The sequence below is a fragment of the Perna viridis genome, chromosome 1 (assembly GCF_037379345.1).
Source record: "Perna viridis isolate PV_CMFRI_1.1 ecotype Kerala chromosome 1, ASM3737934v1, whole genome shotgun sequence".
NCBI lineage: Eukaryota > Metazoa > Mollusca > Bivalvia > Mytilida > Mytilidae > Perna > Perna viridis.
This window is the reverse complement of record NC_142445.1, coordinates 27,554,257-27,579,875: the sequence shown is the minus strand read 5'-3', so window position 1 is coordinate 27,579,875 and position 25,619 is coordinate 27,554,257. Positions and strand designations below refer to the sequence as shown.

Genomic DNA, 25,619 nt, shown 5'->3' with positions numbered 1-25,619 from the left:
ATGGTATTTTTAATTAGAGAGAGCAATCTTGAGTGAAATTATATTGTCAGATCGGTGGGTTTTTGACATGCATGTTTCTGATTGTCCCATTTTGCCTGATTCTTACAAATACTTACACTTAAATATGACCCTACCTACGATGAAATTGTGACATGTAATTTCAATTACATTGAAAGATATAAAACTTTACAAACACACACTATACATGTATGAACTTAAATACTCTCCTTTCCTTTCCATTATGCTCCAATATTTACTATTTATTAGATTACTCAACAAATTACATTCTAAAAATTATGAAGTGGCAGATTTATGAATTTTGAAAAGGGGTGGGGTCAAGAAATAAAGGGGTTCCAAGCTATCATTTGTTCTTCGTCGCCCAAATTTTGCACGATATGAATAAAATTCCCACAAAAATGTTCAGACCCACTTGGATTTATATATTAGCTGATAATTATAATGAAACAAATTAATGACTTTCCATAAAAAAAATTTGTAGATAGAAGAAAATTGCGTATAAAAAATACTCTACAGTCATTCGAACAAAAATAATTCAAATGTTCTAATAAAAGTGTTAAGACATGTGACGGGTTCGTAATAAAAGTTTCATTTCGTATTGTCAACTTTCCTTTCCTCTATGGAAAATTCCCTTTAGCACCTGCTTATGGAGTTTTCATATCACAACTCATACGTTGTCAGAACTTACCGTAACTACGCAGACTTTTTTTTACCGCGCTAGACCTCTTTCAATACAGCTTCTGGGACAGCGTTATGTTGCTACAAGATTGAAGTCATCACAACAGAATTTTTATGATCGTCATCATGAATTCGTGAATCGCTTCGGTGTATCCATCTGCACCATGAGAACTGCTTTATTCAACGTGTCATAGTTTTTATTCCTCTTTCGTCCACCGTGGACTTGACTTTTTTTATGAGCAACACCGTGGATGTTTCCAGAAAAGCAAAGGACGCTTACCCAACCGGTGCACATGGTCCATGCTCCCAGTTTTAGTTGAGTCTGAGTTACTCATTTACTTTTGTTACTTTTTATGTATTATTTTAGCTATTTTATGTTCTTTGTTGTGGGTTTGTGTTATCCATGTCTAATATTTGTCCCAGAATTATATTCTTTTGATTTTCGCTAGATTCTTGGTTCCCATGATTATTCTTTCAGTGAAACCGGTCTATTCCGAACTTCTTTCTGACTATAGAACTTTCCGGTTGAGAACCGTTCAATATACGTTTAAACTGATGAAAACAGTACTTCAGACATATCTTATTTATACAAGTTTTCGGTTTATTCAGGTTCGATTTAAACACGTTTTACTATGATTTAAGGCAATGTGTAATTCAAAGATTGAATTTATAGACACCAATTTTGTTTATCTCATTATTGTATTAGTAACTTTTGGGAGATACGCCCACAGCCTTCTGTTTGAAAGGCGTTTACAACATGCCTTTTTATCAGGCTTCCGTTTTTACGTGAATAAAAATAGAAATGTTGCATGATGTACATGTACCTTCCATTAGAAAATTCACGAAAGTTTTAATATCTCTAAAAATAAATGCAGCTCAAAATAGTCGCTTGTTTAAGAATATAACAATACAGACAATCTCATGAAAACGCAAATTGTAGCATGAAAAGATGTAATAAGTTTCGTTTGACATAAAAATGAATATTTTATTATGTCCATGAAAAATATTCAGAGCATCATAGAATCATCCTTTAAAATATGTTTGATAATTGCAATTTAGGAAAAACATATTTTGAGTACATAATTAAAGATATTCTATTCTTGGCCATCAGACACAGACATTTACATTTTTTTTTAAAATTTCACCAAGGAGAGGTATTTTGTTACATTTTAATTAAACATCCAACTTTCATATCTGTGAATCTCTTTTGAACACCAGCTTAGCTTGAAAATGCATATTTACATGCAGAAGCACTTTCATATTCATAAATTGTCAATAAAATTGAATAGATTGATATCAGTGACACTCTCTCAGACATGCTCGGATATTACGAAAACAATTTTCAAAGTAGTTTCATTAACAAATACAATTTGTTTACTCAATGTGGGTTTTAATTTTTCAGTCAATCCTTGACGCTTTACATTTACCATAAAATCCTCAACTGGACATGTCAGATAGTTTTGCCCCGATTCTCAAAATCTAATTTGAATTGTACTCATTATTGTTCCATTCAGTCGGTGCATGAGGTCCTTGTTTGTTTGTTTGTTGGGGTTTAACGTCCGAGCAGCAATATTTCAGCTATATTCAGACGATGAACATGAAATTGGTGATAAAATGAACATGAAATGACGATGAAACGAAAAAGGGATGGGACACAAGGACAACGGGGTTGATAAAACCCGATTGCCACTGGAAACAGGGAGATATGGGTAGGGTCGGGCAATTTAGCCTCCTGTGGCGGAGCCCTATTGTTCCTACTCCGGGAGAATACCACAGTAGGTTTCTTTCACGTGCGAGGAACGTGGCATCTTTCCCAACACGGTGCACCACTATGGTTTGCGGTCAGGTTTTCCGTATTATAGACTGACAACCCCAGCATGTAACACGCCAGGGGTACCCCATTCCACCAATTGGGGCACACATCCCAGTTGCTCTGTGGGCAGAGCGCCCTAGCCCCCGGCTAGGGTTCTGAGCACTATTTAGTCGCCTTTTACGACAAGCTTAGCCCTGCTGCAGGCCTATTCTTTTAACACCCGGACCTGCACGGGGAGCATGAGGTCCTAAAATACTCGATTCTATTTTCTCGTCCGTCAGGATGGAAAGTAAGCAACGAAACCATGTTACAACGAGGGACGGATTATTAATGACCCGGTGATAGAGACTATATCAGGAAATGACAAATCACCATAAATGACAAAAAAACGTAAAAAAAAACACACAGAGAGATTAAAGAATAACCAATACGGACTCCTCTGAAACTAGTCGAATTGTCCAGGTAACACCTCCTTTGGAACAATATTAAAAAATAATAATCATCGAGGAAAAAAATTAGTTAGGGTAAATAACGTATCTAACAGATATAGCAAACAGTATATTTTCAAAATACGGAACGTTACTGTAGTTTTTATCTTTATTATCATTATTAGTTTGAAAACTTCGTACACAACCAAAATATATTCTGGATTTTCCATATCAACGAAATTTAATAACTTATAATATCTTCATCAAGGTGTGTATTAACGTTCCTTTTTCACGAGGACACTCAAAAAAATTAAAATAAGTCACGAATGTACTTTACTGTACAAAATAATGTCTCTGTATTATTTTCATTATGCAAATTACATCACGTACATCTTATATGATAAAATGTATGATTTAATGACTTGAATACTTTTTTTTTTATTTTACCCATCATTACATTTCATGTATAGTCAGTATTTAAATATTGCACTATTCTATATTAAAACCGAACATGTTATTTTATAAAACCGTTATCTTAAAAATGACATTTGTCCTTTTAAGAAAGAAAGAATACTTTTTACTCGAATTACTAACAGGAATTTACTTCATAAATACAAGGAAAAAAGATGTTAATTTATATACTACCTGTAACCGCAACAATTTCAATGTTTAATTATCCTTCTAGTGGAAACCTATTTTTTTTACTAATTTATTTTTTATGAGTGTTAGTTATAATGTTATCAATGACAAAATAACACATCTATCTTTTATCAAAAAAAAAAACTTTACAATTTAAAAATTAAAAGGTGGAAATCGTTATTTCAATTTTTTCAACTGTTTTGTAGTGTGCTGTTTTTGATAATGTTAAGAACACTTTGTTTTAATAAAAAAATCTCAAAGATGTAAAAACATAAAATGGATGAAAACAGCCTTATAAACGTGGGTTGTCTTGTAACGATAGTTCTCTTTATTACTATCATAAAATCACAAATCTTGTTTTAAATGATATAATTTATTGTTTGATTAAAAAAAAAAAAGAACTGACATCAAAATTTGAAATCCCATTACATTTCATCGGTAGTAAAAAATAACCATCTCAAATTAAACTATCCGAATTCTAAACGTTTCTTTTTTGTTTCAGAAAACGTTTGTTTTCGACAACGGAGTTAACTATAGAGATGGTTAAAACACATCACTAGTTCAATGAAAAAAAAAAGCCAAAGTACAGTTATAGACCGAGCGTATAAGGTTGATTGTTAATAATAGATATAACGTCATCAATCGACAATAGATTTAATTTGGAACAAGTACTATCTTTAAAAAAAAATACGAAAAATATTTCGTTGAACAAATACGTTGTTTGTTTCTGTCAAAACAGAATAAATGTCCACATCGCCAATTTATTAAATTGTTCAACTTATAAATTAATATCCTTTTACTCTAGAACATAGCAAATCTATTCCAAAAACAGACATGCTATGAAATTTATGGGACTAAAATGCATTTATTCAGAATGTTTTATGTAGTTAATATAGTCAAATGGATTTGTAAACAGAATGTTAATCCCATAACTTTAAGTTTTCACTTTGAGTTCAGATGACAACTATGAAGTGTTCATTGCAACTGTAATGATCAAAAGGTGGAAAAGATATTGTTTTTGTCAATATAAGTGCTTGCACTTCCGCTTTTTCAAAGAAATAACTTTTCTCGGTTTTTTTTATCAACCATTATCATTTTTTAGGATTAATATTTCGTCAAATGGTTAAAAATATCGATGTTCCACATAAGATGGACTTGAAAATAAAAAACCCAAAGACAAGCATATGAAAAAAAATAGTTATTTTTGCTCTTTGAATCATTATGCAATTTATTAATTTTTCATCAACTAATTCATCCAAATTGTCAGGACACATTAAGTCTATTTGGTAGTGCTTATATGATGCTTCAGGAGTATTTTAAATCACTCTACAGTTTTAGATTATCTGTAAAAAAAAAACCGTTCGTCTTTAATCTATTTCTACAATTAGTTATCGTTCAAGGTATACTGAATAAAGGTATAATGTCTTCTTAGAAATATATTTCACTATTCTCGTGCTTTGGTTACTCTCAGACAAATTTGACAAGAGAATAAAATATGGTACAGCAAATCCGCTATTAGTTTGTAAATTGACATACCATATCAATCGATAAGTCATCTATCCACGCAATATGATAACCCTCTTGTCACCTTAAATCGATCATTTGTACGATTTTACCCATAAAAAAATATACAAAAAAAAATCTCATTAATATTGCGAATATCGTTATACTGTTTGTCTGTCTCAAGGAGTAACCTCTCATAAAAAAACTAAACCCAATAATAAATGTTTATCGAAATATAAAGTCAATATATAATTCAGATCAGACGAGTCTCATAAATAACAAATGTTTATCGATATATGAATTCAATGTATAATTCAGATCAGGCGAGTCTCATAAATTACAATTCAAATTCAATTCAAAAACGATGATCTTACTGAACGTTAAAAAGAACTCACTTCTTAGAACATCAAAACACAGTGAACCTAGGAATATACACTGCACATGGAAAATGCGCGATCTCTATCTTCTATCTTTAAAAATCCAAAAAATAATCTCAATGGTTCCACTTTTTAATTATCATTGCTAACAAACTTAGATGTGTTAGTAAAAAATTGAAAACTCCGTTAGTTGTTCTGTAAGTTTAATTTAAAACTAATTTTCACAGATTCAAGTCTTTAGGAACCTTCATGTGAACCCTTTTTATATTGCAGTGGAACATGAAAAGGAGACGATGTTTTAAAATTTTAGTTGAGACACTTGAAAAAATTTTATCAAATAATTTACCTTTACACTGGTTTCAAAATCTGCAAGTACAGTTTATAAACTTTTCCTTAGAAGATCAAAAGCTTTTTATTCATACAATAACTCAATTTCTGTTTATTTTGAATTCATTAATACATTTCGAAAGCAACTATTGATTATACAATTCACAACAAGCATAAATCTTCCATGCATCCATATAATGTGTATTTTTATTACCTTCATAAAAATTATATTTGACTATTTGTACTTTCTTTATATCATGGTTGTTTAACTCTATATTTCTCTTTTGTGTTGTTCTTAAATCATGTCTTAGCAGTGAAAATTAACAAGACACAAACGTTAGAATAATTTTTTGTCCTTTTTTAACCAACCTTTAAGTACCAAACCGCATAAAATTCAGACACTGCCAATGATAGAGGTTCTAGTTGATGTACAAATACCTATTGAATAAACAATGCGTTATGGTCTACATTCGCCATATCTTTTTACATTACTACATTCCTTTCTGCATTAAGGTCTGTATTTGTTTGTTTGTTTTTTGTTTTTTTTTTGTTTTTGTTTTTTTTAAGAAAATCATACATTCATTTCTCAATTGAATCAACCAAATCGAGCACGATAAATTTTTGAAAGTTCAAAAAGTGCTACGATTCTGAATTAGAAATAAAAGTGTTATTGTCAATTTTTTTTTCTATTTGAATAGTCTTTATTCAACATTAAAAAAAGTCTACATTTCAAGTAAATTTAAGGTATAAGATTTGTATACTTTCAAGGGAAACATCGCTTTCTTACTTTGGAATATACTGTGTTCGATGCTATTCTGATTTGCATTTTATTTTTAGATACAATTCTTGGTAGGCATTTCAACTCCCAGCATTGACAATTAAAAAGTGCATGTCAAATACATTTAACCTGATAGGGTAAACGAAATAGATGATTTATTATATTCAAAATTCAATTAACAGTTGAAAGTAAATAGTCTAATTACATAATTCTGTTATAGCAATATTGACTTAGAATTACATATTCAAGCATTGAAGTATCTTACTGTCAAATAAATTCACGATGAGTGAGATTTACATGTTCAAGGTGACAACTGCGAATATTTCAAAACATGTATCGGAAAAAAACACTTTCTAAGTAGAAAATAATGTAAATATTAACTTCTCATCAAATCTTATTTCCATATTGACAGTGTATAACTATTAAAAAATAAGTATAAATAGGCGCTGTTGTTATGTTTATTTTTGTCTACCACTGTTCATATATATTGCAATATAAAATTATAAACTACTGCTGTAATACATAAACAAATTTGAAAGTGAAAGTAGGTCTTTCACGTGCGATATCCAAATGACAAAGAGACAGAAACAATAAATTCCAAACAGAACTTAAGGAGGTAGACCTAGGGTAAGGGACATGACTCTTGAAATCAGTCATATGTTTGTATCATATTCAATTTCAACAAAGCCTATCAAGCTTTCATTTGAAACAGAATGAAATCAATCCATGTTACTTTGATAACTACATGAGGTAAGTGTAAAATTAATAATAAATAACGACGTCACAATACTTATATCCCTGTTTTTAAAAAATCTTTATAACAATCATTCATGAAACTTTAAAAGCTGACGGAAAAGTATGGGTTCAAAGATGACCACTTTACCGTAAATTAAAGTTGTTTTTGTATTTCAATGTAAAACATTGTGAAACCTTTTACAAATATATGTAAAACGTAATTTATATAAGTTTTTATAGGTTATATATCAAGAAAACTGATACGGAAAACCGGTTTCAAAAATTATGTTAGACCTTCCTGGAAGTAAACATTGTGTTAAATACATTTGTACAAAGACAACTATTCATCATCAATGATTTAAGTACAGTTCACGAGTTGAACCTTGAATTTCACACAACCGTCGAATCGTGGTTAGTCTGCTCACCTACATAACAGGTGTTTTAAACAACTATCCTGTAAACTGTCCTTTTGATGTTATCTATTGGAACATAGAAATATCATGTTAATTGATATCAAGGTTATGAATCATTTCTATCACTAATATTTGACTTTTTGTTATCAGTCAATTCAAGCTAAGGAGAATATTTACATTGGTTGATAGCATGCTCATTTTAAGAAGGATTTTTCTTGTTTTGACTTTTTTAAGAAACTTTAACAAGTCATATTGCGTTCATTTAACAATTTTTGTCCGATTGGAAATCATTTTTAAGGAAACTTTATTCCATCAGTATTAAAATTGCAAACATCGAAGAAGAAGCATGATGGCAAGTACTCCTGAATATAAAATTCGAGGTAGTTAATATATGTAACCATATTTGTAAGTGTAACATATATCTAATAATGCTCATTAAATGTATGTCCTTTTGAACATATAAAACTACAAGTTCTTTACATTGGAAACCGGCATATTGAAAAACCGAATAAGGTCATTAAGTATGATTAAAAATGATGCGACATGAAAAAGTTAACTTGTTAATTACCCTTTTTGGTAAGTTTGTTATCTAAAATAAAGAGCCATAGAGTTTGTCTTGAAGTTCATTCAATATGTTCGAATATTTAGTATATTCTTTTTATTTCCGCTCGAATCTAGGTTCCCTTGATTACTCTTCAAGGTAAACGAGAAAGACTTTTTACAACCTTTTCAAAGACCAAACGCCCAACGGCAATGCCTTATCAATTCCTCACTGAAAGTTATAAAATACAAAAAAATACCAATCATATATATTTCAATTTTCGATATGCTGTACACATATTTCACTGAACATAACCAATTCATTAAACAGTGCAGGAACAAAATATACGGAAACCACAATATGTGTAACCATACTGTCAACATACAAGAAACTGACATTTGCAGTAGATTGAACGTGTTTATTGCCACTTCCGCTTTCTCTTCACTTGCTTGCCAAATAAATATCAAATACAAAATAAAAAGAACATTCTGGTTCTACATAGATGAGTGACCATTTGACCCGACAGGAGTAAGTGAAACCTGCACAAAAGATTGAAAAACCGATTTTGATTATAAAAAGATTGTAAGATCAAAAGTTGTCCAAATAAACTGTTATTCCAGATACGTACTGAAAGTTAAATTTTGTACCTTTAACGAGTTAAAGTTGTTTTCAATACATATAAAGAGGACTCAAATTTCTTCAATTCGCTCCTCCTCAAAAAGCAGTTCATTTAAATATTTTTTAGTGTAATATCTTATGTTTTATCACTAATGGGGTCATGATTTTTGTAAAGCAATGAAAAGTAAAATGAGATAATGCTCTTTAAAGTGCCATGATCATTTTATCAAATATTGTTATAAAACTGCACTATCTGTATACACATGCTTTGGCTATGGTAGTCCAGCACTTAACTTGAACTCCATGAAGAGAATATGGAACTTAACAAATCAGAGTTGATTGATTCAATACATTTACTTTGTTAGTATCGAAGATACATTGCTAATACTATATCCTATCTGAATAAATAAGTGACGAATGTACTCTTTACTATACATTATAGTACATTACAGTAAACAATATTAATTGAAAGTTCAATGGTAAGGTCAATATAAACGATATATAATATGTAGATCTGTGTACATTATTACATTATGTTTTCTTGCATCTCAGTAAAAGTTTTTACACCAATGCTGAATTGTAAATGCACCCCAAAAGTTCCCTTTGTGTCAGTTTAACCTTCTTTAACATATTATGAAAGTATACTTTATGATCTGAGAAAATTATACGAAGCGTAATAATTTCTTTTGTGAACAAATACAATAAATGTTTGTTATTTCAAAAAGACAGGTTAAGCACTAAAATAGTGCAGGCTAAAGTTAAAATTAATAGGATATCTTCATCTGAATGTAAATGCTTTAAACGCATAAGTGTAAAACTTCGTTAGTTCCCCCTTCATACTATACATGTAACGATATTTTGTTGCTACAAAGTGCACATAAAAAAATACTTCTGTTAGATGAAAAATGGATGTGTATGTGGGTTTTCACCCTCCCCAAACTGTCTGTTAAATTATTATTTCAGTAAATAAAACTATTTAAATTTGATTTGGTAATGATTTATTTTCTTAATATTACATTTATTAATGTTGTATTAAATTAGGTAATATCAGTTACGATTAATTGATATTCTGACAGTTAAGGCACAGAGGAAAATATAGTGCAATTGTTAGAAAGAAATGACACACTACCAGTTAAACAGTTCTTTGCCCAGGTTCTATGTTCCAGAATGAACCTGTAAATTCCAAAATGTTTGTCTGTGTTTTGTTAGGGTATTTCTTCTCAGTGGATGCACCTGGTCCATGCTTCCAGTTTATTTCTACAGTCGGGGTTGATCATTGAGTTTTGTTTTATTTTTGGATATTTCATGTTCATTATTATGTGTGTCTATTTTCCTATCTTGCCTTCATCCTCATATCGCTTGACCCTTCTTTATTATTATCTTATTTATATTATTATCGAGTTTTGTATTTGTATAATCTTTTACTATGGTTATCCTCGATTTCACGTTTTATTTTTTTCTTAAAAAAAGATAATTCTTGTTCATTGACTCAAAAATTACTAGGTCAACTTAATCAAGATTAACTGCAAAGGTGTTAAACTCCCTACGACGACAATGGAAAAAAATATAATAATACAGTAAGTGAATCATTAGTTATTTAGTGTGGGACCGATACATGTATTGTTAAGCTAACTGAAGTAAAATGTTGAATGAATGAGCATTAAAAGTTAATATGTGGTTGAGTTAATAAATGAAGAGGACTTTTGTTCAAACCACACAGGATGGGACTCTTCAAGTTAATAATTTATCCGAATTTTAGCGTTACTTATTGCTGACAGTGGTAGTTTGTAGCATTGGTTCAAAAAGGTCCTGTACCAAAAGTGCAAATATCCATTTAGTTATGATAAATTTTGTGGTTTACAATTCATCAAACTTAACATTTATCCAAATATTTATTGACTTTAATATTTATGTTTACTGTTCTTTTTTTTAATAAAATTTAAGTAGTATTAATATTTTGAGATAACGTCATAATCCAACTATTTTCTTCATAAGGGACCAGGCATTTAATTTTTGTGGAGATTAGGATCAAATTTGAAATTGAAAAAAAAACCAAGACGATGATGTATGGTTAAAAAAAACCAGGATGAACAACTGGGAAAATCCAGGACAGGCGTGAGTACAAAATAATAAATTACCGAAAAAAAATCCAAAACTTTATCCTGTCCTGTCCCCTCCCCTAGAAATCAAATGCTTACTCCCTTTAGTGTCATCTTGTCCCGCCGATTATTTTTTATGTAAGAGAATGAAAAAGTTGAACATCATGCTATTCTTGTTTGGTTAAATACGAAAAATCTCGATCGTTGAATGTAAACGTAAATTTAAACGATAAAGCAAATGTAAACAAGATAATATTCAAATGTTCGCCATATCATAGATTAATTCATTTGTAAAGTTTATATGGCTAAGCTTTCCAACAAGACTACACAAAATAGTGGATTAGGGATCATTTTCTACACCAGTTTTAATAAGCGAGCGACCGCGCTCTTAAATGTGTACGAATTCGTCTAAATTCATTGTACTGACACCTAAAACAACTATCGTTTAAGCAAAACACTACATTTGGATACATTAAAGCTTCAGAAATAGTAAAAATGAAGGCTAGATAGAACGTTTAACAGACGATTATGTGTTTTTAAAAAAAAATGTCTTCCGGTTGGAAGGCTATTAATAAAACCCTGCAATCGCCAAAGCCGGAACAGTTCTTCCGATAATTTCGAATATTTGGTATGCCCTTTGCCGTCTCCCACTTATTACTGATGAAAAATTCCTAAAACAAAACATGGCAAAATGATAAATGGCATGAAGTCTAATTAGTTGAAAAGGGAACCTGATACTTTTGCTTCGGGCTTCGTTCGCACGTAAGTAGCAGTAGCAATAAAAATCAGACTTGAGGTGATTCATGCATGTGAAAAAAACCCAAATTCACTTTGTTTTAATTTTTGTTCAGAAAAAGTTACTGATCACATACCAGTCTTAATTTTTCATTTGGTTGTCGCGCAATAGAGATTGTACCTGAAATTGGGACTTTGCAAGAGTTATCGTTATTGATTTTTTTTGTTTTTTGTTTGGTGGGTATTTCTACGCCATGAGTCACTATTGTCTGAAATTTATGTGGCCTGGTATTTAAAGCCATTGTCTTCGTCATATTATTCCGAAATAAATCCTTTTTGCCAGTTTGAAAAAACTTCAGTCTGTTTCCGTCTCGTGACTTTATCAGTTTTGAATGGCAGAATAACTTGCAATTCGTCCATTCGTTTTCGATGACAAAAAGTCAATAAGGAATGGTAAACTCTAAAAATTAACGTAAAACAGAACAAAATACAACATTAGGTTATATGTCATGATATTAATGATTAACCACGAAATAACCACTCACTCAAGAGAAAGTTTTATTTACTCTTGTCTTAAGTAAATCAAGTAGCTGATGAATTTTTATCTTCATGCAAAAAAAATTCTTCTATGACGCTATCTGAAATGCGTAAATGGCACTCGTTTCTTCTTTAATGTGTCGGGCTGTAAATAATATGAAGTACATTAAAATTTCATCATAAAAGGAGAATAACTTGCTTTCCCACCATCCTATCGTTCTATTATATTTCTGCATCCTCTGATACTTCTAAGACGAACTGTCAATTTGTCTTCAATAGACCATAAGCTATGTGTCCAAATTGTCAAATTCATATTTTTTCTGAGCATGATTTATTGGTTTTAAATATTGCCTGATTCTTACAGTACTTAAGAATTTAATTCAAAGTTGTTCATCGTGATCGAATTAGAATCAGATGATACCGTTAAAAACAACCAGGATGAGATTATCCGATCGTTGAAAGAATGGATGAAGAAATATAACTCTATCATGCAAGAATAAGTCACCGCAGGACACTTCAGATAGTGCACGAAGTAATTATTTTTCAATTGTTCTAAATAACGCTATAAAATTTTAACGAATGTGTTAAAATAAAATAGAAGGTATGGTAATTGTGTTTTATTGTTTTCATGAGTAGGGAATGACTTGGTTGTTATAATGGATAGTCTAGGATCAATAAAACTTAAGAGCAGTTGTACTAGGTCCATAGAAACACGAATTTCTCTATGAAATAAGAACAGGGTGTATACATATAGTTCATTAATTGTCAATTTTATTTATTTTATTTTTTGTTGTTCACTTGAAGATTATGCCTGAACGATGTATCATTTAACAAATTAATGTAGGGTAAAATCCAAATTACTGAAATGATAAACTGTAGGCAATAGTCAAAAGTAAAGTCCGTATATTAAATGACAATATCAAGGGAAACGCCGGAAAGTTAGAAACCATCGGAGGGTCCTGACTTTGCACATGCATTTCCGATGAAAATGGTGGGTTAAGCCAGATTTTGTAGCCCGAAAAACCTCCCACTTCCATTTCATTTAATTACTTCCGGTATATTACAATACAAACCGTCAGCATTAAATTGCCACCGGTCAAAATTGGTAAAATCAGTGGTCAAAATAATACAGAAGATATGAACAGTAAAGATTACAAAATCCAAAGAAATCAAATCAATTAAAATACAATATCAACAAGGACACCGATAAATCCTGAACTTTTTGTTGAAGGCGCATTAACTCCAAGGTAAAAAAATACAAGTAAAAACAGAAAATCCATCATTAAAAATCTATTTGTCAATAAAATTTGGACATGGGAAATATACTTTTTAGGCAATGTATGAGAGGTATTTTTAAAACCATTGCTGTCAGTCAGGTAATCAGAAGTCAGAATAGTGAATACTAGCTCTGGCATACCTTTTTAACAACTGAATACTAGTATATAAGTATATAAACACAATCTGCAGTTCCATGCCTTTACTGCACAAGAAAGGATTTTTTTAATCAAAATTATCTCGTTTGTCATATATTTTGCGCTTATATGAAATCTGTCATAATATTCGAGATGAAGGTAAAAAAATGACGTGGAGGAAGCTGTTCCAGTATTCTTAGTTTTAGTCCTTGTGGACGTCATTCTCTAAATTAAGGATTGTTAGTAGGGAAACGTCTTCAATATACTGATATGTGAAATTAAAGGATCTAGCTTATTTAACCTTCTTGTCGTTCACAAGATTTTGAATAAACTGCAATTCTTATGTATAAAGAAACATATTGGCTAGGAGATGTGCAAAATGAGTTCCCATCTATTATTTGTTGAAAAAGTGTCCCTCTGTGAAAGACAAATCAACTTGAATCATCGGACAACTTTTTGTTTTCGGATTTTATTCTGTAAAAATTGCCCATATTTGCATAACGAAATTAAGATTGTTAATTTATTGTGTTTTGAGAGCTAAACATGACAAACACACTTTTCCAGTTAGATATATTGGTTGCAGGTAATTTTTGTGAAGTTATTTAGTTAATTATGTTATTTACCGTGTAACGAAGTTCATTCCTATTCATCCCAGGACGATTATCCTGCAGGTACACCTGGTCTATGATCTAAGCTTTTAGTAAAACCCGGTCTCGTCTTTTCTTTTTCTGGCTATGTGTTATTGTAGTTATTTTATGTTCTTTGTTGTTTGTGCACATTTTCCCTATCTAGTCGTTATCTTTGGTATTATATCCTTGTGATTACCGTCCGAAACTTGAAGTCTTTGATTTCCATCTCAATGAACTGTAGAATAATGAATAATGGTACCTCTATTCATATTTCTCAAATTTTGACTATATTTGCCGCCATGCAGAATTCAAACATATTTATATTTCAATGAACGTACACACTGTATACGTATTAATTTTTGCGGTGTTGTAATTTTCGCTATTTTTGTGGTAGACAGAAAAGCGCGAAAAATAGTTCCCGCGAAAGTGATTTGTTAACACTATATATCGCTTACCATTTTTTTCGCGGTATGCGAAAATCGATACCCACGAATATGTTCATTTAACAGAATCCGTTATAATTAGCAAAAGCGAAAATTAATACGTTTACAGCACTGCTTAAATATCTAAGATTTAGTTTAAAAAAAGAATAATCAATTTTCTGTCCATATGTAGTAACTAATACGTTTTTTGATACCCTAAATCATGTTTATGAAGCTAAAGTTTGGTCGAGAGAAGGTTATAACCAACTTTCTGAATATTTTAAGTGAATTTTAGAAAATCTTGTAGCAAAAACATGATATATCTACTAAGCGTAAGAGTATGAGACAATCGCCAATTTCATACGTGAATAAAATACAGTTTACTAAATTGTGACTTAATACTTTTTTCACTGGGTCGATGCTGGTGGAACAAAGGATTCTTAGGATGATATTCACCAACCCAGTAGTCGTCAGTGTGTCTGATCCCGAATTATAAAATATGTTATTTATCAAAATGTGCAGTGCTACAAATTTCAATTTGCCTTAAAAACTAAGGCGTTTTTTCCTTGTATTGAACATGGTAGAACCTCTCGTTGATGGACCTGGCTTCATATTTCGTTAGTTTTTGATTTGATTACTTCTTGTATACAATGATTATTACTGTTATTATTATTATTATTATTATTATTATTATTATTATTATTATTATTTGGGATTTAAATCTTTTCTATATGCTGCTGATAACAGATAGTGTATAACATATCGAAATTTACAATATTAATGTGATTGGTATGTATGTATTCATTAAATCTGTTGTCATTTTTCTATATTTAAAGAAAAAAACCAATAACAAAAAAGTGATATATATATTTACAAAAGCATCGAATTTAGACTGATATATTGAATCTTTTGTTGAGTTTCAGACAACGACAATTTAACAGAAACAGATTTTTATAAACGCTTTTTACTCTTAACGCATTCGTCATATGTCCACTTAGTGGTTTGATATTATATGGAACAGATCACTTAAACCATACAATGCAAAGGAAATAAATCAATGAATTGCATTACAAATATACAGTGGTTTATTCTGTTATATCTTTTAGGGGTGGTTGTGTTATATTTTTATTAGGTGATCTGTTATATCATGTCATAAGTTGCCGCGACATTGTTCTAATGGCAGATAAAAGAGAGGTTAAAATACAGCGATGTTTAGCAATTAGGTCATAGGAATATATTTGCAAAACAAAAACAATGACCACCTATATTTAAACGGTTTTATCATGCAAATGCTGTAAACGTTTTTACTTGGTCATATAACTTTATTACAAATGGTTTCGGTGATCTTAGGATTTTACCATTCAAATGCTGAAGACTACTAATATGTATTAGCTATTTGGTCATAGCATTTTGTTTTCAAATAATAGTATGGATGATTCTTATCTAAGTAACAGGATTAAACCATTAAAACATTGTTGATGACGTGAAGATTTTTGGATTTGTATACTGTTGTAGACGACCTTTCTGCACAGGATTTCTATGTTAGATTTTAGCGATGCTTTATATATTAGTGATACTTATAACTTTCATTTCTCTTATTGAAAGCCAACATTTGAATGATTCTAAACGTCTTTACTCTGACATTTTATCTGGCTACAATAAAGACATTATACCTGTTGTTAATGATTCTGAACCTTTGGACCTTCTGGTACATAGCTTTTTATTTCATATCAAGTCTTTTGAAGAAGTTCAAGAGTCGATAACAGTTTCAATTTCATTACGTTTAGACTGGACTGACGATTCACTAAGCTGGGACCCAAACAATTATGGAGGAAAGCAACAAATTTATATATCATCAGACAAGATATGGACGCCTTCTATGATACTTGGTACTACTGCAGGAGAAATGGACACTATCGGACGAAATCAAGGGATCAATGTTTTGGTGTCATATAATGGGGTCGTTAGCTTTAGGCCCGGAGGGACATTAGAGGCAATTTGTCCCACCGATGTCTCAAACTTCCCATTTGATACACAGACATGTATGTTAAACTTTGTTCCAAGGGGGTATAGTGCATCTGCGATTAAACTGAAAACCAGTCTTGATTATGTGAGTGGATCATTCTTTCATATACACCCTGACTGGACTATCAGCAGTAATAAAACTATCATATTTAAAGAAAACAAAGACTTCAATGTCGAGAGCTATCGCGTACGACTTACAATTACACGACATCCTACTTATTATGCGTTGATAATAATAGTTCCCACGATGCTCTTTTGTCTTTTAAACCCTTTAGTATTTCTTCTACCAATTGATTCAGGAGAGCGTATATCCCTTGCTATGACTATTTTGTTGTCTTATGTAGTTTTCCTTACACTCGTCTCGGATTCGATGCCAGCTAAATCCAATCCTATTTGCTATTTGTTGGTCACAATGACTGCAGTTATTGTAGTAAGTGGGTTAATGGTTGGGTTGTCAATCATTTCTGTAATGTTCTACTTCAGAGATACACAGGAATCATCAGGATGTGATCAAGAAGTTTCAGGAAAGTCGAGGAAAAGTTGTAAAAATGTAAGCGGAAAACAAATCTCGAAAACATTAGATAAGTCATTTTGTTTGATATCCTATCTGTTCTTTTGTGCTATTATCATTACGTACTTCATATTAGTTAGGTAGAAAACAAAATGTAGTGGACTACAATACTAAAAATAATGTAAACTGGTCATTAAAAAAAAACTATGTGACTATGGTATTGATAACTTCTTTCTCTTTGGAATTGTATTAAATTTCAATGTTTTACGTTTTATGTATCCTATATATGGTCATTTCAAAACTCTCTGATTTGACAAAAACCAAAACTGTCAGCTGTGTTAGCACTTACTTGCTACTTGAATCGATGATGTCTACTCATAACAAACCTTGTCAATACTTCCTGATTTTTATTTCGTATCACTACGCTGGCGTATCAGAATGAAACTCCTCTATCCAAGGCGTGATTTTCTTTTCTCGTGGCTATTCCCTTTAAATCAAGGGTATAGTATTTTGCACGGCAGTAGATTGAGGTAATAAGATAGCGGAATATTACATAGTAGTTTAGTTAAGGAATGACTGTTACATTTTTTTCGGTCTATGGGGAAATAACCTCGATCACGTGGTGCCCAATAAAATAGGAAGGTTTCCTAGCAGGTTTTTTTTCAAGTTTGCCCCGACGTATAATCGTTAAATAATCCTAGTTTCGGGGGTTTTATTCTTTTGATTTTCGCAAGAACCTTCATTCCAGTGATTACTCTTCACTGGGTACAGTGGTGTAGCTCTACTGGAGCAAGTTAAATGGCTCACTACGGTAGATTTTTTTTACTTTAGATGCATACTACAACCAAGTGATGACGTTGAAAATTACACAAAGATACATTTCTTTTCCTTAGAAATCTTTTCTTAAATTCTTGACGCGAAGTTGTTTTTTCATCATGACTTATTGCTGTTTTATTACGTTCAAGATCAAATGATGTATTTTTACACATATATAGTTGATGTTGCCCCATATGTTATGGTGATTTAACTTAATTGAATTTTTCTTTTTTACATAATTTTCTGTATTTTTCACTTTATTAATTTGTTTGTATCATGATACCTTATTAAATTGAATATGGTCCAAATGTGTGTGTGTGTCTTTGTAAGGATATCTTTGTGACTCGTGTTAGGGGAGGTGCATTATTGTTGCTAGATTGTTACCGGATAACACACACTTGCTATATGAAGGATGCCGCCGTTGGAGCAGAACCTGCTTATCCTTCCGGAGCTTTTAATGTTGCTCCCAGTTTTTAAGTTGTGGGAGTTCATATTGTTAGTGTTTTAGTTGTTTGTGTCACGTCTTGTTTTCCTATTCTTCTTTTTTTTTATTTGTAATCTATTTCATTTGGTTCGCTTTACAATGTGTATATCGTCATTGTTTCATGTTTTTTTACGTTCTGCAAATGTATTTAAATTTTGTTTGGTCCCATTGTTTTTTGCTTATTTCTTTAATTCATTGTTACTCATTTTTTCCCAAATGGTCTTTGTATTTTAAACGTCTATAGGGTTTTCTATGTGTCCGTTTCTGTTTCGATTCTTTGCTTCGTCTGCTTTATTTCTTAATTTCCAAATTTTGGCATTACTCTGATTGTTAAATTTTCGAGGTTTTGTTCTTTACTCTTCTAAACTTTTGAATTTTTTTTAACCTCTTTCTAAGTCATCATTCTTTCTTGTTTTTTAGGTTTTGGATATTACACTTTCTTAGATTTTTGATTAAGTTCAATGCAATAGAAATCTAGCATATTTTCTTTGCCTACTCATGAAGATGAAAATAGAAAATTGATCACTCTAATTAAATCTCTCAATGTGCAATAAATTTACAGAAAAATATAAGCTCTTGATTTACTACCCTGTAAAGATAATATTAACTCCATGTACTTATGTTGCAACGCAAGTGGTCTAAAACTACTGTTTATCTAAAAGACCTCAGACAGAAACTGTTCAGGTTTATTATTCTAATGAGGTATAATTCATAAACATACAGAACCATGATAAAAATGTCAAACTATAATCACTACAGTTTTGGGATGATCCCTACAAAGATATGTCGTGTTGCGTATAACCCTCTGTGGGGGTAGTTCTCGACATAAGATTCTATAATTGAGCTATAAATGACATGTTTAAGTTGATTCACCTAAAAGTTATTCTTTTTACAAGAGATATTTTAATTTTATCTCATGACTTCATAATGTGATTGTTTTATAATCCACCCCTTTTATATTTAAAACAAAACACACAGGCAACCAGGGAGGGAAAATATTCTTTTCCATGTGGCCATTTGGTTGATTGTTGGCATGCGATAATGTTATGGAATTGTCATGTACTTGGAAGTATGTGGCAAGTTTTAGGGAACACTGTAGCGTTAATAACAGTGGTTATTGACCTGATTCGTTGATAGTAATATAACGTCAAATGAAAGATAATTAATGGAATTCAAAACGAGAAATAGTCAACTTTGCCCAATAAACAAACCTGCTCTTTAATTACAAATCCGAAACGCTGATTTTTAATATGCCTTCTATCAGAAGTTGTATATTCCATTAATCATTAATTACCCGGGGCAAACAAATATCTGTCAAGGAAAGGTTGACTTGATTGCTCAATTTAATTTTTTTTATTTTATTTATTTTTATTTTTTTTTTGAAAATCAGAATACCCACCGATTTCAAAATATAAATTCACTTAAGAATGTTTTCTTTATTTAAAAATACCAATATTTGATATCTGCATTGCTGGATTTGCTTTGAAATATTAAAAAAACTAAGGTTTTCCGCCCTTGAAAGGTTCATTTTCAGTGCATTTCAATGAAATTATATTTCAATATACCAAAGAATTATGGAAAATCTTGCTTTTTTTCTTGATACCGATGTTGTAAATAGTCATATTAATCTTTTAAGTACAATAAAAAGGGAAATTATACAACAAGATTTTAATGACGGTGGTCTTAAAATGATTTGTATTACTTGCTTTATGACAGCATTGAAGTCAACATGGATAAGGAAGATTTTTAAATCTAGAAATAACTGGGCTAGCATACTTATTGCAAAACTAGATAAAGATGTATTAAGTAGCACTCCAGCTAAGAATTATGCAAAATGTGGTTCATGGGTAAAAAGCCTACATATTTTTATTTTTGATATTTTGTTTGAAATGTCATAGTAAACAGAAATTAACATGTGGTTTTTTTCATATAACCCGTGCTCTTAGGAGATAAAAATTGTATAGAATGCACTGTAGATTTCAAAATTAAGGGAGATAACTCTGTAAATGACGCTCAAATACAATAGAATCTACTGGATTTTCAATGTTGATTATCTCCTAAGAGCAGGCAGATTTGAATGAATAATTACACATTTCATGGTACAGACCCATAAAACAATTACAAAAATAAAAATATGTAGCCTTTTTTAGGGTGTATCACATTTTTTCAGCTTTTTTGCATGATTCTTACAAAGACAGCTATTTAATGAAATATGGAAATGATTATGCTATGTCTATCAACTGTACAAACGAGTTTTGGAATATTGTTTTAAAAAGAGTTACAGTTTAGAATATTTTATACTAGCCAAATATGGTTTAAAAAACGAATATGTTTTGTATTTTGTTTTGACATCTTGAATGAACATAGAATTTCCTTTCAGTCTTGGAAATGCAGGATAAGTTTAATATACACATTAAAATTATGGAATATAATAGCATTGTGCCTGCCTTAAATAAGGCAAGAAGAAAATTTAAATCTGATGATATTGTTGTATCATATCCTTTTTGTTCCATCTTTTTGTACACTGATTTCTAACAGGACAAGGGGATCTCAAGATATGTATTCGGTTCTTATTAAAAATGATTTGACTTCAAATGGCCAAAAGAAATGGGAGACCAATTTAAATTTTGAAGAATTTGAATGGAAAGATTATTTTAAGTTGTCGCTTTTGATAACAAAAAGTACTGAACTACAGTGCTTACAATATCGTATTAACCATTATATCTTAACCACCAATAAATTGTTAAATAAAATTTGAGTAGTACATAATCCAAATTGTACTTTCTGTGAAGAAGAATCATAAACAATAGAACATTGATTATGGAATTGTATTGTAGTTCAAAGTTTGTTACAAGACATATAGATGCATGGTTACTATCAAATAATTTAAGCATACCTTTCAACGAAAAGATACTTTTTAAAACATTACATTTTGAGTTAATAATAGTTTATACAACCTGACACTCCTGAAGATTAAACAATACATATATAGTGTTAGGTGTTTTAAGAAATAACTTTCATTGCAATAGTAAAAACTATTATAAATGACTTGTATAATACAGAGATGTCAAGTGCCATTAGATATGAAAAAACATGATCAATTTTATAAGAAATGGTAAGCTTTCACTGTTATCATGTGAATATATATATAAGTAGAACACAAACTTTATCATGTAATAAAACAAGTTAGAACTCAGTAATGTTTCTGTACACGTATGACAATACTCCTCCCCTTTTCCACTTTTCAGTTCCATCATTTTTTGTTCATATCAAACCTTGTTTTCTTTCAATTATTTATGTAGGTCAGCACTCTTGGTTACACTGAAAACAATTTTAAAGTGCACACATCTATGTATATTGTTTGTTTTCAAGTTCTACAATGATGGTTGTTAATATTGCAATACTTTAATTGTAAGCCGCTTTTTTTTTTTTTTTTTTTTTGGGGGGGGGTATTTTGAACAGTGCAATCCAATCAGCCAGGATATATTTTTTGGTATATCATAATAGAAATATACATATAAAATTAATCTTTCCAAATGGTGGGTTTTTTCACACCATGTTTCTTACAAAGACTGACTCTTTTAATCGCTCATGTAGAGTTCAACCAAGTTCAAAACTAATGTCAGTTTTTGTATTATGTTCGATCAAAATATTCTTTGATTTTTTAAACTGATGAAACAAGAAGCAAAAATCAAAAAGCACAAACACGACCAATCAACTACAAAACAAACAAACGAAATCAACAAAATGAGTCATTTCAGTCAGTACGTTAACATTTTCACTAAATTACAGGGCTGGAAACTGGCATAAACGAATATATCCCTTTCTCCAACAAAAGAGGTGTTCGAGACGCCCTGGGTCCGCCCATGTCTCATATTTATGTCTGTACTTAATATCTGTTTAAAATGTTCCATCATTTTTTATTATACCAAAGAAAAATGAAAACAAAGAAACTGAAAATCTGAACGATAAACTAGGCTTATTCAACATTTCTAGTTGTTTACCTTGACATTGAAATCACTAATTATGTAATATAAATGAGCGTTTTGGTCGATGAGACATCAATTCCACATGTGTTCTTTTTATTAAATACATTAAAATATTATTAACCTATATTTGAATTTTCTATGTATAGTAATTTTCCCAGCTCAAATATGCAAGACTTGCTAGTATGTTGCATTAATTTTTTTTTAAATAAGACAAAAAAAATCTGAAAAAAAAGTTTAAAACCCTAAAGCACAAACTAAGAAACTTGATGCACTTAATCTTATGTAGCTAATCCAACGTTTTGCTATAATTTAAATCTATAAATAGATTTTTGTGTACTTGTACTTTTTGGTGTAGCAGAAGATAAAATTCGTATTCATAGTTCGATAGTATAAACGGACCGGCACAAAAACGATGCTGTGCAGATTAGTAATATTTGTTGCCGTAATATTTGTTGGGAATTGTCAGTATTTTAATGATACCAAGAAGCTTTATTCTGATTTGTTGTCGGATTACATTGAAGATGTTATACCTATTGCTAATGAGTCTGAACCCTTGGAACTGTTGATAAGGAGTTTTCTTTTCCATATTAAATCTTTTCGAGAGGTTGAAGAGGTAATTACTATATCACTGACATTGATATTGGACTGGACTGACGCTTCCCTGAAATGGATCCCTTGGTCTTATGGAGGAAAACAACACATTAATATTCCGGCAGAAAAGGTTTGGACGCCTTCCATATACCTAACAAATTCCGCTAATGAAATGGGAGCGATCGGCCGAAATCAGGGTATAAATGTACGAGTATCGTATAGAGGAGATATTAGTTACAGGCCAGGTGGAACAATAGATGCTATTTGTCCTACTGACGTCTCAAAGTTTCCATTTGATGTACAAACTTGTGCATTTTCTTTTAACACAAGAGGTTACAGTGCATCTGATATTTCACTTCAAACAAAGCTTGATTATGTAATTGGATCTATGTTTACTGCACACCCAGACTGGATTCTTGTAGACAACAAAACTTTCATAATAGCTGAAAGTAACGACTTCAACGTGAGGACCTACACCATAGAATTTACAATCAAACGGCATTCAGCGTACTATGTTGCGATCATAATTGTTCCAATGGTTCTGTTCTGTCTGTTAAATCCTTTAGTGTTCCTACTTCCGGTCAGGTCAGGAGATCGTACTTCCCTCGCAATGACTATGCTTTTGTCCTATGCAGTGTTTTTCACTCGCGTTTCGAACTCGATCCCTGCAAAATCAAACCCTATGAGTTATCTGTTGATTGTGTTGACAACCGTCATTTTAGTGAGTGGTCTCATCGTTGGTTTCTCAATAATTTCTGTCATAATTGACTTTGAAGATTCACAAGGACCACTTAAATGCGGCCACCATCAAAATACTGACAAGGCGAAGGAAAACAAAAAGAAACTGTGTGCACGACAGATTCTAAGGAGATTAGACAAAACATTCTGTTTAATATCTTACGTGCTTTTTACAAGTTTGATCATAACATACATTGTGTTAGTCGGTTTGTAAAAGTAAATGTGCAATACTGTTTAACTTCCCACGTCAAATACAAAAAGACGTTTTGTTGTCTTTAAACCCTTCCCTCCCGATCATCGAAAAACTCTAGAGAAAGAACAATCTCCTCGATTGACTTTATTAACTGCGTCAATGCAAACCTGTTATAAGGTGTTACATGTATATATAAAAATACTTATGAAATATCAAACATACATGTACGCCACTGTTTCTAGAGTAATCCGTTTTGTGATTCAGTGTCCGCCCAAATCAGAAAATCTCTTCGGACACTGGATCCCAAAAGAGATTAGACTCAATAGCAGTTTTTGTAATCAAAAATATTTACCGCCTTGGGACAAATAAATCATTCATCTGGAGTAAATAACAAATAAAAATAATTTTTTACTGTGAGTGAAACAAGTTCTGTACCACGCACATGTACATTTTTTCTTGCAAATCTTGGCACGATCTTAAATGGATTATGCTATCACGTGACTATCCTTATTACTTTAGTCACGGAGTTAGTTCGAGCGAGTGTGTTTAGATTCTCTGTTCGTGTGTTTGTGTATGTTTTAGGGGATTTTTTTTTGTTTAGTTGTTTTTGTCCGAGAATGAATAAGTTAGCTCATTTATTGCTTTTTCGAAGTGACTATATCTAGAATTTGCAGATGAATTTACAGAACCATTAATGATGTTAAATAAGAGCTGTTTTGAAATGTTTTGGTGGAGCCTCTTAAGAGTCTGAATCGCTCACCGATAAAGTAATCAAGCGTTTGTATCAGGCACAAAAAGTAAATCATTTAGAAGTCCCTTTACTTACATAATTCCTGTCATGTGCTAAGCCACCTGAGTCAGTGTTAATCGTTTGAAAAATGCATTGAGGTCAAAAACCCTATCAAGTATACCAAAATAATACATACAAAGCAAAAGTAAATGAGCAACTCGGACTACATAGAGATATAGGCCTATTGTTTCAATGACAATTTTGATTGGCCATAGCCTCCTGGGTCAAACAAAACGTAAATTGTTTGTAATGGATATTGGGATCATAAATTCATTTCAGTTTCAAAACATTGACATCTATGGTTTCAGATGAGTTGACCTTCGACAGTTTGCCGATCAGAAGCTCATAAAGTCTCTGACAGTGGTCTTGTTTGATCTAGATCATTTCTGTCAAGTTTGGTTTAAACTGATTTTGGGGTTTTCGTTTAGTAATAACAAAATGTGAAAAGTTTAAAGAAGATGGATCCAAAGTGATTGCATAACTGGAAATGTGAAATATTAAAAAATTATAACACTAAGAATATTCAGTGAATAACTGGTATCTTTTATGATAATAATACTTTTATCTTTATTCAGCCTTTGTGGGTCAAAATCTGTTCAATATTTGTTTGCCTTTATGACAACCTGGATCACTAAGGTGAAATAGTTTTGGAAGTGAAAAAAGGGCAATAAATCATGGTATAAATAATATACATGCATCTTGATCTGTTTTTTTTTCAGGTCCAAAAGTTTGTGATAAAAGCTGGAGATGATTAAGCTGACTAGTTCTCCATTTATTTCA

General features: G+C 31.3%; 2 protein-coding genes across 2 annotated transcripts; both read left to right on the top strand.

The window, feature by feature from the left end:
* The first annotated feature begins 16,224 nt into the window (after nt 1-16,224).
* Nucleotides 16,225-17,382, top strand: LOC148628039 (neuronal acetylcholine receptor subunit alpha-7-like). The gene has a single exon (XM_088554098.1). It carries the CDS (start codon nt 16,258-16,260, stop codon nt 17,380-17,382), a length of 1,125 nt encoding a protein of 374 aa, XP_088410224.1. The 5' UTR covers nt 16,225-16,257.
* Nucleotides 17,383-22,939: 5,557 nt separating this feature from the next.
* LOC148628038 (acetylcholine receptor subunit alpha-like) lies at nt 22,940-25,594 on the top strand. The gene is made up of 2 exons (XM_088553025.1): nt 22,940-23,581; nt 25,559-25,594. The coding sequence occupies exons 1-2, from the start codon at nt 22,940-22,942 to the stop codon at nt 25,592-25,594; spliced, it is 678 nt and encodes a 225-aa protein (XP_088409151.1).
* The last annotated feature ends 25 nt before the right edge of the window (nt 25,595-25,619 follow it).

Bases quoted from the DNA above. Each gene is read 5' to 3' on its own strand.
- LOC148628039 (XM_088554098.1), top strand. From the start codon at position 16,258: ATGCTTTATATATTAGTGATACTTATAACTTTCATTTCTCTTATTGAA.
- LOC148628038 (XM_088553025.1), top strand. From the start codon at position 22,940: ATGCTGTGCAGATTAGTAATATTTGTTGCCGTAATATTTGTTGGGAAT. The intron at 23,582-25,558 runs GTGAGGACCTAC...TTTTTTTTTCAG, and splicing joins CTGAAAGTAACGACTTCAAC to GTCCAAAAGTTTGTGATAAA.